The sequence below is a fragment of the Callorhinchus milii genome, unplaced genomic scaffold (genome assembly GCF_018977255.1).
Source record: "Callorhinchus milii isolate IMCB2004 unplaced genomic scaffold, IMCB_Cmil_1.0 Scaffold22, whole genome shotgun sequence".
Taxonomy (NCBI): Eukaryota; Metazoa; Chordata; class Chondrichthyes; order Chimaeriformes; family Callorhinchidae; genus Callorhinchus; species Callorhinchus milii.
In genome coordinates, this window is record NW_024704763.1 from 1276916 (window position 1) to 1294629 (window position 17714).

Below are 17714 nucleotides of genomic sequence, written 5' to 3' on the forward strand. Positions count from 1 at the left end.
TGATCAGTTCACAGAGTGCTTGTCAAGTGGTAGGTGGAGCCTAATGCCGAAGAGGCGGGGTTCAGAGGTGTGAAGAGCGGGTTCAAGGCAGACGCCAGGAAGTATTTCTTCAGCCAGAGGGGTAATCAACATCTGGGACTTGTAACCAGACAGATCAGCCCTCGCTCTTCCTCTCCCCCACCCCCCACCCCACTACACACACACATACGCCCCAAATTGACCCGGCTTAATAAATCTGACTGATCACATTTCCAATGGCATTACCATGGCCTCCGGTAATGTTCTGCACTGTTTTTTTCTAGGTTTCAGCTCGTACCGAGCGACAGTATTCATCATATCACACGTCACATTTTCAAGCAAACAAAATCTTCTAAGGAATGAGGAGCATTTTTTAGTTAAAAGACGATGTTTTTCGGTAGTGTAGGTTTTAATCAGCAGCTATGGTTTGCTACAGCTATATATAGTGCAGAAACACAAAGGTACTGTGCCGGAATAGGGGACAGAGTTGATTAAACCTCAAGGCGATGAGCAGTAACAGTACTTTTAATGAATTTGAAGTTTCTGAGTTCTGCTACCCGGCTCGCTCGCTCGTCACTGCTGTCCTGCAAACCCTCAGTGGATGCGATGCTGACGCGTGGCATAGTCTCTGCTGCTGCAGTTACGCTTTCGAAATGTTAAATTAACTTTTGCGGGAGCGAATGATGCCTCCCATCCCCCTTCCCCTCCCCCCCAACCCAGCCACCACCTCATCTGACTCCTTCATAACAAGCTAACTAACGTTTACTGCTGACAATGAGGAAGCAATGGCTTGTTTGTTTAGCTGATTAGGACGGCGGTAACTCTGAATTCTTCAGTCGCTTTTCCTAAAGCCCCCGTCAGGAATCCTCTCTGCTCTCTTAACTGTGTCAGTCTGGCCAGGTGGCTCTTCTGCCTCTGAGTCAGACTCGAGATCACAGGCTAGGCTGATGCTCCAGTGATATCCTGGGGAGCAATGCATTGTCGGAGATGCCGTCTTTCGAGTGAGACGTTAAGCCCAGATCCAATCCGCCGCCCCTTTTAAGGGCAGACATTAAAGATCCCATGACACAATTGGCGACGAGAGGGACGTTTTATCCTGGTGACTTGGCAACGACCCTCCAGATAATTTGCTCGTTCACCTGGTGAACAGGATCCAGGCTGTGCACTAAGTGACTGGCGTGTTTGCTTGCCTACACTTTACAGTCACTACACGTGCTCGTAAAGTGTCTTGAGATGGTTAGTGGTATATGCTTAAATGTTCTGCAGTTCTCAGCAATCCTTACAAATTAGATCGATTTCTGTTAGGAAATAATATCTGGGGGATACAGTATACAGTTTGGAGCACGACATGCGCTGGCGATGACCAGGCTGGTGGAAGGCGAACTGGATGGATGGACCTTGGTCTCCTATTGCCAGCAAATTCTTGCGTTCTTAGGGTGAAATATTATCTTTGATCAGTCGAAGAGTAAGTAAGCCTTCGCCGTGCAGAGAGGGTTAAAAAGAAAGGCTCTCGGGCAGCACAGTGCCGTAGTGTAGCAGATGTCTGTAATATATCGCCGCGGCCTGGGTAACTGCAGCAGCTGCTCGTCTGCAGGCCATCTACATTAGCACTCGGGGCAGCGATAAACACAATAATAGCCCAGCGCTCGCAAGTGCCAGTCTCTGTGTGTACGGAAAGGTTAAACAAAAATTAACCCAAAGGAAGAAAAGAAAAATAAGTGTGTGTGGGGGGAGGGGGGGTGGGGGTGGGGGTGCAAAAATGAACGTGGCAGCAAGTCTCGGACTGGCAGGGATTTTATTTGCCGACGTGTGTCGGTTGGGGCACCTTCTTTCTCAGGTGCCACGGGAGGCACTGATGGAAGTGACGCTTCTGTGGTTAATTGCAGTTTGTGGTAACATTGGTAGTGGGGGAATGAGAAGAGTGAAGGTACTTGTGCCTTAGGGGAGGGTCATGAATTAATAATTGCCAGACTCCGGATGAGCCCTGTCATAGGAGCAGAAATGAGGAAGTTGCCTTGCAGAGGGCTATCAATCACTCACTGACCATAACTTCCAGTAATTAGTGTATTTTATGGTCACTTGCTTCAGTGGCTTGGAAGCACATATGTTCCAGTCGTGGCTAAAGTTTGCTGAAGTAATATTCGGGAGTGATTTATCTGCATGCCGCACTGGGATATAACCCTATACTGGTCGGGGCTTAGAGCTTAGCTGCTCGCGAACAGCAGTAAGTGTTCGTTTAGATACATACAATTTACAAAGGTTGGGACCCCCATTCTGCTGCACTCTGCTGCAATCTCAGCTTATACAGACAGCCAACAGGGGACGTGGGTTGCTCTCTCTCTCTCTCTCTCTCTCTCCCCCTTTTCCATCCACCAGCCCCCTTCCCCCCACCACCCCACCACCACGCCAACAAAGTGTGAATGCTTGCTATATTTTTTAACAAAAAAACGATATTTGCTGCAATATCTGTGAGCTTGTGGAAGGGAGCGCAGTGCCTTTCTCTGCAGAGAGGTCGCTTTAGTGGTGAAAGCAGACTGATTGCACAAAGGCTGTCTCTGAGGTGATTAAGGGTACATTTCTACCTGCCGGGGATGTGGGTATTAGTGACCCCCCCCCCACCTTCCCTCCCCCGCTCTTTCCTCCCCCCCCCCCCCCACCCTCCTCGCTCCTCGCTTCTAGACATGAAGCAAATGTGTCACTTCATCATTTTGTGCTGATTTCACAGGGGGGGCGAAGATTCCACAGGTTACCCGCTAATGGCTGTTATACATTAAAAATTGAAGCCGTCAAACTCAACGGCCTTTCAAGGCTTTGCTCTTAAGCCCTCGGACAGAGCGTTTCGGAGTGCAGCTGTGAAGTGGCTGCTGGAGATTAAATTAATGTGTAATGCCTCTTGTCCTCTCCTGTAAATCCTGTCCGTTTAATAGAAGCGCCACTTGCAGCCAACACTGTACTTTTCAGCCCCGGTGCCATGACCTTTCTCTTGTCTTGTCACGTTAACCTCTATGGCATCTTGTTTCCATTTCAGAGAAAGGAAGGCTTTGAAATCCATTTGGATTTTACCGCTCTGTTGGAATACAGGAGAATTGATTTGGGATTAGTAATAAATCAGATCCCGGCGCTTGGAAGTATTAAATATGATGTGTGGGTTTTGACAGAGCCCTCTGAATGGTCAGTTTAAATACTACACTAAGCCTCGGTGTGGTCAGACCCAGCCATTGTGCACACTTAAACCCCTCAAACATGGCTGGACGGTTTACATTCAGAAGGCGGTGTGTAGCTTTGCTATTGTTCTGCCAAAAACAGTCACTATACTGCACAGTAATGTTCAGCGCTGAAGGACGCTGTATAAATGCACGTCGAGATGATGCCTCAAAGCACAGGATTTAAAGTGTAGTGACTGTGTGTCGTAGGAGTAATTTGTAAAAGGCTCAGGTACACACAATGTAATCCATCTGCTGTCGTGTGAGCCTGGCTCAGTTGGCAGCGCTCTCGCCTCTGGGTCAAAAGGTTGTGGGTTCAAGCCCCACGTTGGGACTTGAGATCACAGTCTAGGCTGACATGACACTCCAGCCCTCCACTGCATTGTGGAAGGTGCTGTCCTTTAGTTGAGAAATTAAACCTAGTTCCAACCATTCTTCAAGAGGCTTGAAAGATCCCGTGACATTATTCAAAAATAGAGTCGGTAGATTCACCTCACGGCTATTGTCGGCAAAAACACTCACTACACTTGACAGGAATTAAAGCAATTTTGCTGTGATAAGGTTATAAAATCCAGGTTTGTTCTTCCTTGTACACAAAACCAGCCAGTCTTTCCTTCTGTGTGACAGCTCTGTGCAGTCTGTGTTCACTACAGAGACTGTTTGACCAAGTGGTTGTCAACGACAGTATATTATTGGACATTTTTTGGTGTTCCCACACACAAACTGCTGTCAAGAGCATAAAATTACCAGAAAAGGGTTGTCTGTATCTTCTGATTATAATATTCGCCCAGTAATTTATTGGTTTGACTTCCCCAGGACTGTTCAATAGTAATGACCAAACGTGCTCATTAGCGGCTAAATTGTTTAATCTTAACATGGGGTAGTCAGCCGTGGCATGCCCACTCGCTCATTCTTATTGCTTATATACAGTAATGATCTTAAAGCATTCAGCAACAATGTGTTTTATTTTCCGGAGGTGATCTACATTATCCCAATAATGCACTCCAGTTATTGCCGTAGCAGCCCAGGAAATGGTGTGTGGCGTCGGGAGCTTAATGAGAACCTCTAGCAACCCCTCTGCCTACTTATATTGAAACCGATAAAAACTCGCACTCTTGCTCGTGTAAGACGGCAGAAAAATGTATTCATGTGTCTGAAAGCTGTGATTTGGACTCACAAGCGGAACGGTGGTTGATAATTTTCATCAGCCCTGCATCCTTCTGGAGATAGAGGCTCCTTCAACCCCTGGTGATACCAAAACAGGGAGAATTAAGAAGGACATTAGAGCTTCATTAAATCTGAAATACATTTGGTACAGTGAAATATCTGCAGGCTATTCCTTGGAAGATTACACCCTATTCTGTGTCTCTTTCTCTCTCTTTAAATAGCTCAGTGTCGGAATCTATGATTTAAAAAAAAATCCATTATTGGACCTGTGTTTAAACGACCCTTTTTTTAAAAACATTTTTTTGTTCGAAGTAATGAATTTTAGAAGTTTAAAAAATATGTGGGTGGTGTTTGTTTGACAGGGTTGTGTTGACTGAATCCTCGCTCTTGTCTCACGTTGAGCCTGTGCCTCACATGCAAATCCATAACTAGACAAATATTATTTCCTTTTACAGCTTGCACTTGGGAGATTTCCATATCCTCAGGTAAGATTGTTCATTACTGGCTTTTGCCACCATGACATTCATCCCTATGTATGAAGGTGCCAGGGAGCAGTTTGTGCCACGTTACAACTAAATCGTAGCTGTTACGTTGAAATATGTTATATTTCTAGTGCTTTGGAAGTACTTTTTCTTTTTTCTTTCTCTTTCCCTCATTCTCTCTCTCTCTCTCGCTCATTCATTTTCTCTCCTGCTCCTTCATTCCTTCGCTTCCCCTCTTTCTCTCTTTTTCTGTCTCTCTCTCTCCATATATATATATATCTTTCTTTCTTGCTCTCGTTCTCTCTTTCTCGTATTCTTTCTCTCGTTCTCTCTTGCCTTCTGACTCTTTCTCTTGTTCTCATCCTCTCACCTCTTTCTCGTGCTTTCTCATCCCAGCTTCTTTCTTTTTTTCTCTCATATCTCTTTTCTTTTCCTCTCGCCCTTGTTCTCAATCTTTAATTCTGTCTCATCATTCACTCTCTCGGTCTCATTCATTCTCGCTCACTCTCTCGCCCCAAACATGGGCCGAATAGACTGAACAGCCTCGGGCTCAACTGATTCAAAAGTGCTCCTAGCCTGGACTCTTTGAGCATCCATTAACTTATTATTATGCAAATAAGATTTGTATTACACACACAAATGTATGCATGGTTAGATTATGCATATGTGTGGTAAACCTGGTTATTGAATAATCAGATGGGATTTGCTCCTTCTCACTGATATTTTTATACTCATCCGTCCTCAATTCCTTTTAAACTCAGCCGTTGCCAAGCAGTGCTGTGTGTTGTGTTTGTGTGTTTGGTTGTAGGATTCTTTCTCCCCCCCCCCCCCCCTCCTCTCTCTCACACACACACCCCACACACACACACTGTTCCATGCATATAGCGTAGAAGCTGTCTCTCAGTGAGTGTGTGTTAAGCAAGACAACTACTGAATATTACACATTTGATTTGCAGGATTTTCGAATGCATTTAAAAAATTGAGTTCTTTCCCCCACACTGACACACACACATACACACACAACTCTACCCTATTTACCCCTTGCAAAATAGTGATGGGGGTGGAGGGAACGGGGAGAGGAAAGGTAAAACAACTGACATCTCCAAACTGTGAAACCAGTCCGGGCTAATAAATTACATTGAAATGACCCAAAGTAAAAAATAACTTCTGTGCAAATAGTGCCGCTGGTATTGTAAAGCTTTGAATGTTTTCACACCCCATTAATTTATTACTTCTCTCTTCATCTTTAAATTTCATTTTTTTTTAAATTCAGACTCCCCGCTGCAGTAGTGATTTTCATCTTGTTGTTAATTTTCCCTGCTCCATATGGAGTTCCAGACATTTCACCTGGAGGCTGTACTAGATTTTGCTGTAGTGATTGCACTTCCGGAGGCCAGAGCTGTCATTTAAGGTTTCTGGTGCATCTGTCTGCACCAGGCGCTCTCTCTCTCTCTCTCTCTTGCTCTCTCTCTCTCTCTCTTTTCTGCGTTGGCACCGAGTGTGTGAATAACAAATTGGATGCACCTGAGATTTGGATGATTAGTGTGTTTGTGTATCAGTGCTATGTATGTACTCCTTGTAAGCAGATTGCTTTGGGGGGGCCCACATCATCACCATAGGTGGAACTGTACTCAAACCTTACATTTTGGCTGGCGAGACCCATCCCTCTCACATTAAGAGGCTGTGAATATTTCATCCTGCCTTGTCATTGATTAGAAAAGAGACTTTAATTTCATTTCACCCCATGTTGTGATTAATTTGCATTCTTTGTCAGAAGTTAATGAAGTTTTTTACGGTTCACACTGAAAAATCCTTGAAGACATCTTATTTGGTCTTCTGTTTATACAAGCGCTAACAGATGCTGCTTTGATTGATAGCCAGCGTTCAATCTCAAGTTATTTTAAGCAACTACTCCCGCTTTGAATACAATGAAAGACAAAATTGTTTTTTTTTATTTTCTTTCTCTCCCTCTGTCTCTCTCTCTCTCTCTCTCTCCCCCTTTCGAAAAAGAGAGGTGGGAGGCGGACAGTGGGGGGTTGGAAGAAAATAAAAGATTAACGTGAATTTATGTTGGCGATGTGATATTTGCCTCTGGGAGATTATTCCCAACGCTTCTGTCTTTTTTTAAAAAATGTGAGAGAAAAAATCTTTGCCGTTTGTTGTTTTAATTTTTTATTCAATATCGGATTCAATGAAAAGTAAAAGTTCGCTGAATAGGTGTCAAATACTAATTGGAGTCAATCCAGGCCTCCCCCTCCAGCGGTGCGCTCCATATTTTCTCTGCATATAATCCATATTATTGACACCGCTTGCCCTGAACATTCGCGCTCAGAACACGGGCATCTCATCAAGGAATTTAAATGCTGTTTGACTTGGAAGATGCGCTTCTAAATTAATAATAATATAAAAAAAATGCTCTGGAAATTAGGAGTGTCGAGAATTATTAAACAAAGGCTTATTTAAACATTTGCTCTGGGAGGAATTTTTGCTTAGGATTTTAGATTCAATTAGAATCTTTCTCTCTCCTTCCTCACTCCTCTTCCTCCCTCCCCGCATCCCCCCTCAACACCACTGCTGCCACCCTCCCAACTTCAGTTTATTTTGATGTGATGTTATTTAAACACTGAATTGCTACCATCAATGTATCGCAAACCCAGCAGATTCTTTCTTAATCAAACGCACCACAAGCTTTCCTGGCATTGACGTGTATGCTCCTGTTGTAATGGATTGAAGCCGCAATATCCTATAAATAATAATGATAATAATCCTTGCGTTTGATATAGTGCCTTATCATGTCTTCAGATGCCACAAAGCGCTTCACAGAATATACTGTAATGTGGATTGACTGTATATTTCGGTGGGCGAAACGCAGCAGCAGATTGCACACAGCTTTTCCCGTGAATTACAAGCTGGGAATTACAAGTGTGCAAAATCTCTCCAATTTATTTTAATTCAAAATGTTTATCTCCGCTCTGTGGCAAATCAAAGGTGCTGGTTTATACTGGAGTCTGTTACTTTTACACTCAAATACTGCAAGTCCCCTTTATAAGGCAGGTCCGAAGAGCAACCAAATAAAGCTCACTTAAAAGCCGTAATTCGGAATTCTCTGAGTGTCTCTGCAGATCAAGGCTGTATTCCCTAGTTACGAGTAAAATAAAACACGCAAGGGAGTTTGAGATTAAAATCTAATCTTGGGTTGAGTGAGTTAAAAGACATCTAACTTTGCTCTCCCGGTGCACAAAAGTGATCCAAACCTGTGATTTGATTAGTTTCTCTATTGATCGCTGGATATCTCTGGCTCTCCCTATTAAAAGGGTGAATGTGTTTGAGGATTAAAGTAGCGTATACACCAGCCAGTCTCAATACGTTTACTTACTTGCTGTCAGACTCTATTTAAACCCCAGAGCAGCCCCTGAAACATGGCAGTTCAGAGGCCTGAAATTCCACCAGATCTTAGCCTATAGCACCATTCGTCTGAAAATGTTAGCAATAATAATAATAATCCTCGTATTTGCTACAGCGCCGTATCAGGTCTTCAAGTCATCTCAAAGCGCTTCACAGGATATAATGTAAAGTGAATTGACCATGTATTTTGCGGGTGAAACGCGGCAGCCAATTGTGCACAGCAGTGTCCCCACAAACAGCCGTGGACTGAGTGACCAAATTATTATTCCCCCGAACCATTTGCAGAATTATGGGGAAAAAAAAACTTAACTTTTTGTCTCAAATGTGAGCAAAATCTCTGCCCTTACAGTCAACTCAGAAGCACATCGCATTCTCATTTGACGATTTCAAAAATTATTTGATCTCCCAAAATTAAAGCAAATGACTTTGTGGATACAGTATGTTTGTGAATTCCCAGGGGCGCTTTTTGTTTTAGTGCCCAGCACGCATGACAAAACCATTTCAATTTGTGTGATATCCAATAGAACGTAAACCAGCAAAATAATTTGATTAATTAATGGAACTGCGCTCAGTGAAACAGTGTGTGGGGCTACCTCAGAAGCTAATAATAATAATTGGCCAGGACAGTGGGAGAGAGAATCTCCCTTCTCTTTTCAAATAGTGCCAATAGTAGGCATCTTTGATCCAATTTCTTTCCTACATATTTCAAACTCAAAAGTAATAAAGCTTTCAGCACACAATGGCTTGCACCCAGCAAGAGAAGTGTTTAGTCGTCACCCGCAAGATTCCTCTCAGTAAAAAGCTTTCTTGTTTTTAAAGAAAAAGTCTTAATAATAATAATAATAATAATATTCCTTGCATTTAATATAGCGCCTTATCATGTCGTTGAGATGTCTCAAAGTGCTTCACAGAATACACTGCAAAGTGAATTGACTCTGTATTTTGTGGATGTAACGTGGCAGCTGATTGCGCAGGTCTACACATACTTTTGTCCCAATACAGCGTAACTGGGGGGATTCCCTGCGCCCCCATCTGTTGTAGTGTAGCGAGCAGCCAGTGTGAGTGTGTTGAGTGCTGTTCTGCCATATGCCAGCGTTATTGCAGTAATGCTTTGACCATTTAACAGCACAAGTGCATTTTTGCTCACACATGGATATGACCTAATCCTGTTCCTGTTTCTGTGCAAATCCATTTGGTCAGAGTATCAAAGGTTCTGGGGCCTTCAGTTTTGCCCAGGGTACTATCTCCCCCCAACTTCCTATTACTTGTGATGTAGAAATTGGTGTGGATTGTCATTTTATATATATTTTTTCAACATGCCGTTTCGTATTAACCCTAGACTTGATTGACTCAGTTTATTATTCAGGGGGTCTTTGGCTCTTTCACTCAATGTGATACGGCGCTATATCAAATGCAAGGATCATTATTATTATAATATTTTCTTGTGTGCCTCGAGTGGGAAGAGTTAAGCAGCCTGGCTTTATACTTTCCCATCCTGTAGTATAAAACCTTGTGCACGTAAACCCAATGAATAGCTTCGTCATCCAAATAATCCGAGCAGTAGAGTAAGCGAACAACTAGACAATGGCCCACAAAGCAGCGAGAGCTCATGATGTGCTAAAAATTTAGAGATAAAAATTTGTCAACTGATGGAGGTAGATGTGACCTGGGTCACTGGTAAATCTCTCAGAAAAGAGCTGTAAGGCAAGTCATAATTCCTGAGTGGAAAGTGAGAGATGTAAGCTATAGCTGGGTTCCTTTATATTGCAGGTAGTTGAACTCATTTTGCTTGTCTGATTGTGCATTTGATAATGCTGCGGGGACGAACAGACAGACAGCGACATCGGGGGGTGGAGCGACGTAGAAAAAAAGCAAATGAGATTCCGCGGTTTGTATATAGTGAAGTGCAAAAAAAAAGCAAGAGTGAAATCTGTAGTTATAATAATAATCCTTGCATTTGGTACAGCGCCTTAGCACGTCTTCGAGACGTCTCAAAGCGCTTCACAGAATACACTGTAAAGTGGATTGACTGTGTATTTTGTGAACCAAATGCGGCAGCCAATTGCACACAGCAGTGTCCCACAAATGGTCATGGATTGAGTGACCAAACAATTATTATTTCATTTATTTATTCATTTGTTTTTTGAAGGGATGATTACCCCTCGGAATAGCAATCCGATCAACAGTCGGGTTCCTACTTACTGCTAGATAAACAGAGGTGTGTGGGGTAAGGAAACTTGCCTAAGGTTTTGTCCTGCCCGGGAATCGAACCCAGGTCCTCTCGCTTGCGAGGCGAGTGCTCTCACCACTAAGCTACAGGACTCCACAATTGGAGTTGGAGCACTGAGTGTGCAGGTCTGAGTGTTCCCCATTGCAGAAAGGACATGAGAGATGTTCAGAAGGTTACAGTGTGCATTTGTTCACACAAGTGATAGAAGGGATGAGGTGTTATAATCACTGGACAAGGACAGGCTGTAACAAATTCCAGTTTTCACTGGAACAGAGAGGGTTCAGAGAGGAATTAGTTGAGGTCTTCTAAACGTTAAAAGGTTTCCGCAGATACCTTGAAAAGGATTATTCCTGCCGGTAAATCGAGAACTGGAGTTAACATGATACGCTGAGGGTGGTTTGAAGTATCGGTGGTGTTTTTCCAGTTTTAGTTTTGCCTGTTTAGGTGGACATTAAAGATCCCATGACACTATTGGAAAAGAGAAGGGAGTTTCTCTCTCCTGGTGTCTTGGCCAACAATCCCCCAGATTAATTGGTCACTCACCTCACAGCTGTTTGTGGAACTTGCTGGCATATATGACTTTCGATTTTGCTTACAAATAACTGCCTACAACTGACAGTAATTGCATGTGAAACGCTGAGATGTTTCAGCCTGATAAGATGCTATATCAAATTTTTCATATTTTCCTCCCTGCACGTGATATCAGAAACCACCAGTCAGACGAGATTACAGCGGCTACTGAAATAATGTAGAAATGCACTCCCTGCACTCGAAATAAAATGTCAACTTTGTTTTTTGCAGACTGGCATGTCAATACATTTCTAACAAACTGCTGAGTGTGAGATATGTTTGATACTGTGCGATATTTGCTAATTCCGACTTCCCGAAAGCTGCCTTTAATTTGCCGGATAAGCAAAACGGCAAATTGTGGTATCAGAAACCGGCGAGAGATGGAAATAAAGGCCAGGGAGCGAAACCACTCCGTCTGTTTCACAAATCCCGTTTAGCCGTTTTGTGAGTCTCTCAAACTAAACCTGACTGCTTACCCTTTACACAGAACGGTATTTGTGTTCTGATAACCCTCTTTGCATTTAAACTGACAGGTGCTGAGACCCGGGGAAGTTCAGAATGAAGTGGTAGGTTTTCCTGATTACAGTCTTTGGCTCCAGCTCGACACCCATTCCTCTGTTGCCTCTCTCGGCCGCGTGTTCCCTCCACCTCTCGCCTCCGTCCTCCCGTGGCCGAATCCAGGGCCGTCCGGCAGTTCTCCGTCTCTGCTTCACATCTGTTTGTGACTGCAGCAGATTGTGCTCACTCAAGGGGAAGGTGTTTAACATGGACTAGGTCACAGAGCGAGCGAGGGAGGGGGAGGGAGTGGGGGAGGGAGGGAGAGATTTTACAACGTGGAATGAAAATGAAAAGTAGTCAAGGATGAATTAAATGTGCCCCCCTCCCCATTGATGGCCTGGTGGGTAAAGCCACACACTATCTGGTGCAATACAAAGCCATACAGACCAGAAGGTCACAGGTTCAGTTCCCACTTTGTTCTGTGTTGAACTTAGTATATGTGTACAGTCTTCCTGACTGTATATTTAAGTCTGTGTGAGTGTGTGTGTGTGATTGTCGAGTGCACCTCTGGAATAGAACTGATCTCCTGTGGGTCTGTCTGCCCCCCCCCCCCACCCCTCCCACACACACACACTCCTAATTAATTTGGGGGTACGTTTCTGGTCTTAGGGTGGAGAGGGCTTAAGGAGAAAGCAAAGACTTAATGGGAAATGCAGTCAGCATGGAGAGAAGGGTTATAGTTTAGAGCCAAAGATTTTTTTTTACAGTCACTTTGTGCCGTTTATATTGTCTTGCCGAGCTGGAGGTTTGTGTGTAATGGAAGCATTGGGCTGTAGGCTGGTAACAACCCTTTAGAATTGCACAGAAGGCCCCGCGCGGATCAATATTAACAAGTAAAACATCTTTAAATGAAATACGTAGCTTAACTTTAAATGTAACTCTCGATAAGTGTTGCAAAGTGTACGTGGCAAGCAGCACAAAGCCCTATTGAACTGGTTTAATTCTGTTTTTTTTCCAAGAATTGTTAATGAAAATTCAAAACCTAATTCAATCTTACGGGTAATTTATCCGAGGGTGTAAGAGCTGATAGATTATATATCCGACTTGCAAGTCTCTCCGGTACTTGTAAAGGAGGGAGAGAAAATAAGCAAGCCACGGTAGCTGTATTTAATTGATAGAATGAATCAATTACACTTGTGCTGTATTGTCAAATTCCATTGAAACACAGAGACTGTGCATTGTGATACTGCATAATGTAATAGAAAATAATTCCATCACTCATCTCACAATTTGTCAGACTTTCTAATTAATGCTATACTTCTGGGGTTGGGCTGGGATCAGGATAAACTTAAGTGGACCTTCTCACTTTATTTTTTGCTTGCCAGATGTTCTTCTCTTGAGTTGCCTCTTCATCCCACCCCACCCCGAAGCTCCTTTGCATCCTTTCTTTTTTTCCCCCGGGGGTAGGGTCCCATCAGTGCTGAGGCGTTTATTTCTAAGCATTCACATAGCGCTGGCAAAATGTTTGACCATCGCAGAGTCTTCACCCAATATACACACACGCTCACATATACAGTATATCCACAGATGGAAGCAAACACACACACACAGATACGTGTGCAAGGATATACTAATCTATTAACAAGCACATAACTCATGTACAAATGACACAAATACATATACACACAGATATACAAGGAAACCTTGTCAGAATGAATTTAGTTGGGTCCAGTGTCTCACCGACTGTGACTTTGCAGAGTTTTCATCTTGTGCGAAGCTCATAGGAAGTGATATAAATGGCTCTTAAGATGTCTATGTGAGATGAGTTTGGTCAGCCTCAAACCAGTTCCTAGTGAGCTCAGGCCACAATACAATGTACAATACAGCTCTAGTTTAATTTTGGGTTGGGTGTGGTAAAGCCACAGTCATGTCATCTGGCCTTCAGCCCCCACATGTGCACTTCTCACAGGGGGACCTGTGCGAGCAATCAACAGCAACAACAATAAATGACATTTGTACAGTGCCTTTCAAGTTGAGAGGACGCCCCAAAGTGCTGGGAAGGAATCAAGAGAAGGAATCCGGCTTATTTTTCCCTCCCTCCCAAACCCACTTCTGCCCCCCCAAAAAAATTCAAAGAGCATTGAAGCTAGTTGAAGTATCCCAACTGCTCACTGGGTAGGCTGAGCTAACTGAGCGCAAAGTGAGGATCAAACCGACAATCTTCCTCATCTATATGGTTCAGCTACTCGCTGTAGAACTCACTGAGCCATCGAGGCTGGAGTGCTGGTGGGTGCGGGAGGTGGAAGAACCATTTGCCGATTGACATTGTGAGATCTTTTGGCAGATTCACAGAGGAAAGATTAAGGAGGGTATTCCCCCCCCCCCCCCCCAAAAAAAAAAAATTTTTTAAATGTTGGTTTGGATCACATGACTCCAGCGAGGGAGGGCGAAGGAATTGTTAGCCAATTTTGCCATTGGTCTATTAACTCGCAATCTCATGAATTGAGCTAGTTCTTATTTTTAAAAGGCAGAGGATTTGAACGCCGTGCAATAAACGGCAGCATTTAATGTTAGATTTGCACAGTGGCCAGATAGCGTTATTTATATGGGAAATGTAAACTGCAATGTACTAACTGTGCTTTTCCCCCACACCCCCCTCCCCCTCCACTTGTATAACCTAGAGGATACTAAAAAGTGTTCTGCAAAATTAACATTATGCTGACTTTTGCCTATAAATGAGAAGATAGCTATTAACATTTGTGTATTTTCATTATGTAAATGGTGTTAACACATGCCCACAAATTGCCACCAGCTATGCAATCATTTTCTCTCCGTGATCATAATGTGTCCAAGTGAGCCATTTTGATTATGACATGCTAATTACATATTGCCTTTTCAGATTCAGAAAAACCAGGGATCTTTAATGGTAAGCTTTTATGAGTTTGGGGAGAGGGGAAGAGAGAGAAAAAAAAATTCACTTTTTTTTCCCTTCCTGCTGGCTGACTTCTGCACGCTTGAACGCTTTACTTTAAACTTAGCAAATTGCATTTTCTAACAACAAGCACTAAAGTGCCTGTAGTAGATTAGCTACCATTAGAAATAATAGAACATCGAGGGTGTCGATGTTTTTATAAGACTTTTGTGCTGTTGATTAATCTTGCAACATTTTGCTGCATTAATGATTTTCTCACTCTACTGTATCACACAGGATATGCGTTAATACCTTCCCTTTGCCATTACAGCCACTCCAGTTATTACAGTGCATCGTTGATGAGGTGAGTCACTCACTCCCTTATGTGCTTTCTATCCCAAAGTCATTCTTAATGGCCTGGAAAGTTTTATTTATATTATATATATATAATACTTTTCTATATTTTTATAATAATTTGGTCACTCAATCCACGGCTGTTTGTGGGCAATTGGCTGCCGTGTTTCACCCACAAAATACACAGTCAATTCACTTTACAGTGTATCCTGTGAAGCGCTTTGAGACATCGCAAAGGCATGATAAGGCGCTGTATCAAATCCAAGGATTATTATTATTATATTTGTTAATGGAGCTGGTTTTCCCGGTAGCAGATTCTTGGCTTAGTTAGTTTGCTACCGAGCACCGGCTTGAGGCTGACCTCATCCGCGAACGGCATTCAGGCAAGATACAGTGACTGGGTCGAGGTACAGCATGAATTGGTGAATAATTACCTTTACACTAACCTGAGCAAGCGCCTTCCCACGAGGCCCAGCTCATTTAATGGCTGCAAAAACTCAATCTACAGGATGTCAGTGGTCATGGTTGATTATTTGGCTTGGTATTTTACGAAAGCAATAAAAAGGCTTGGGAGCGAAGGGAAAAATAGAGAAGCGTTGACTAATTTCATGGGGAGGGGGGTTTGAATCGAGTCCCTTTGGTATGATGGTTATTGTGACCGTTTCATGCTGTCTTGCCTTAGTTATTTCAGCAATATGAGAGCACTGCTGTGCTCCCTCAGCTTATAATTGACAAGAGAGTGGAGATAGGCCCCAAACAGTGACAGAGCTGCTCTGTGCTCGAGCTGGCGTCTTGTATTAAGAAATAGCTCGCAATAATGAATTTCGCTGTTTGCTCCTGTAAGGTTGAACTTACTCACAAAGTTAAAAGATAAATGTGTTGTGTTTCTGTATCACACTCCTCTCACTCTCCCCGCCCCCACCCACCCTCTCCCCCCCCCCCCCCACCCTCCCTCTCCCCCCCCCCACCCTCCCTCTCCCTCCCATCACGAAGAATCCTTCTTTACCACCTTACGACCAGATTCTGAATTGTTTGATTATTTTTATCCAGATTTTTCACAAACAGCAACTCTACCTGCCCGAGGCTCTAGAATATTGATTACACTGTGTGAAAAAAAACACAAAAATTTGCACACAGCCTTTGCCAGATCATCAGGGAGATTTCAAACCCCCTCTCCCCCTCCCTCCCCCTCACCTATTTTCCGTTGCTCTCTTTAATAACACACATTCAGTCTTTACTGCCTTCTGTGGCTTTTTCTTTATGCCTGAGCACTTTGCTGACATGTGCTAATAACGAAATGTCCAGAGAGTGTCCAGTTGGTGTTACCACACACTAAACATACTGAACTTGTCCTTTAGCTCATAGATTGTGGGTAATTAATAATTAAACTCTTTCAGTTGTAATGGCTTGCCCTCCCTGAACTGTTCATTACTCAGATGGCAAAGGCATCACTCACGAGCATGTTTCTTTCTCTCCCCCCTTCTCTCTCTCTCTCCTTCTCGCACCCCCCCCCCTTTCATTCCATTGCCCTTCTTGGCACCCAGGCAGCACACTGTATGTGCAGTATTCACTTCCCACCCAAGGTTTAAGATGACCCAAGTATTTGGCAGAGAAGAGAAGGGAAACGGGTTGCACATTAAGGCTTTTGCGCACATTGTGCAGACGATGTGTGAATGCCGTTGCTTTTTACAAATAGAACATTAGAAATGTACCGCTTGGAGGACCACCATTTGGTCCAGCGCTCCTGTGCTGGCTCTGCGAGAGGGAGGTCCATTTTCCCGCCTGGTCCCCAAATCTGTTCTATATTTTACAACATTCCCTTTCTCGGTTCTTGTCCCACTACCGACTCCCTTTAGGAAATTCCTACCCCTAGTGCATCGCCACCTACGAGAGCAAACAGTCCACTATCGCACATCCTGATTGAACTTTAACCCATAGTTTAAAAGCTCTCTCTTTTACCCCCTCTCCTCTCTCCACCCTCCTCACTGCCCTTGCCTCTCTTCCTGTTTTAGTTTTGCTAACTCACTTCACGGTAACGGATATCATTTTTCTTCCTTTCCTCTCAAACACGCAGTGATGCCGGGTGAATAAACACGATCATCTGAGCTTTGCAGTGTGGAACTAATGGAGAAAAAAGATTGCACGTTTGTGTATATAAAAAATATTAAAAAAAGGTGGGATTGTAAATCCACCTGATATTCCATAGTGGGATATGCATTTGATACAGCGCCTTATCACGTCTTCGAGACATCTCAAAGCGCTTCACAGAATAAAGTGTAACGAGTAGTGACTGTATTTTGTGGGTGAAACATATTTATATATATGTGTGTGAAAAAAATCCATAACTAAAATCTGTGGGAACTGTAAAAGGTGCAGCTCTTAGAGAGATGATCTTAAATACATTTACAAGAACATTGGCTGTCCGGGTGGTGGGGGGGGGGCAGGGGGGCGAGTCAGGGGGGAGAGGAGGCTGCATGACCCCAGTCGTGCTTTAAGTGGACCTCTTGTCATAAATCCCAGGGCAGTCTAGTACCTTATATAACTGCATCTACACAGAGTTAAAGGCTGGGGACCATCTCTGCTGCCAGCGCATTTTATTCATTGGCAATCTCTACCTCGCTCGCTCACTCTCCCCTTTAATTTACTTTTGTCGTTTCAATTGTATTTTGCTAGCAGCCTCCTGTTGTATAAATAGGAGACGGAGCTCAGATGAGAGATCTACTTAATTTTCTCCCTTGTAATTACTGATCTCATTTTTCTGATAATTTGAAGTTGTAATTGGCTACAGCAATTACATGTATATTTACTAATCACATTTGAAGCTCTGATTGTATCTGTTTGCCACCATTGATAATGAAGCACACAAATTGCTTAGG

The 17714-nt window shown here is 43.4% G+C and overlaps 1 protein-coding gene across 2 annotated transcripts in view; it reads left to right on the plus strand.

The window, feature by feature from the left end:
• Nucleotides 1–17714, plus strand: part of map2k5 (mitogen-activated protein kinase kinase 5) — a 94312-nt gene that overhangs the window by 60768 nt on the left and 15830 nt on the right. For both annotated transcript variants that reach the window (XM_042342960.1, XM_007910028.2), the window contains 4 exons: nt 4844–4873; nt 11609–11641; nt 14473–14499; nt 14816–14848. In XM_042342960.1, coding sequence (XP_042198894.1) covers nt 4844–4873; nt 11609–11641; nt 14473–14499; nt 14816–14848 — 123 coding nt within the window. The remainder of the gene's footprint in view (nt 1–4843; nt 4874–11608; nt 11642–14472; nt 14500–14815; nt 14849–17714) is intronic.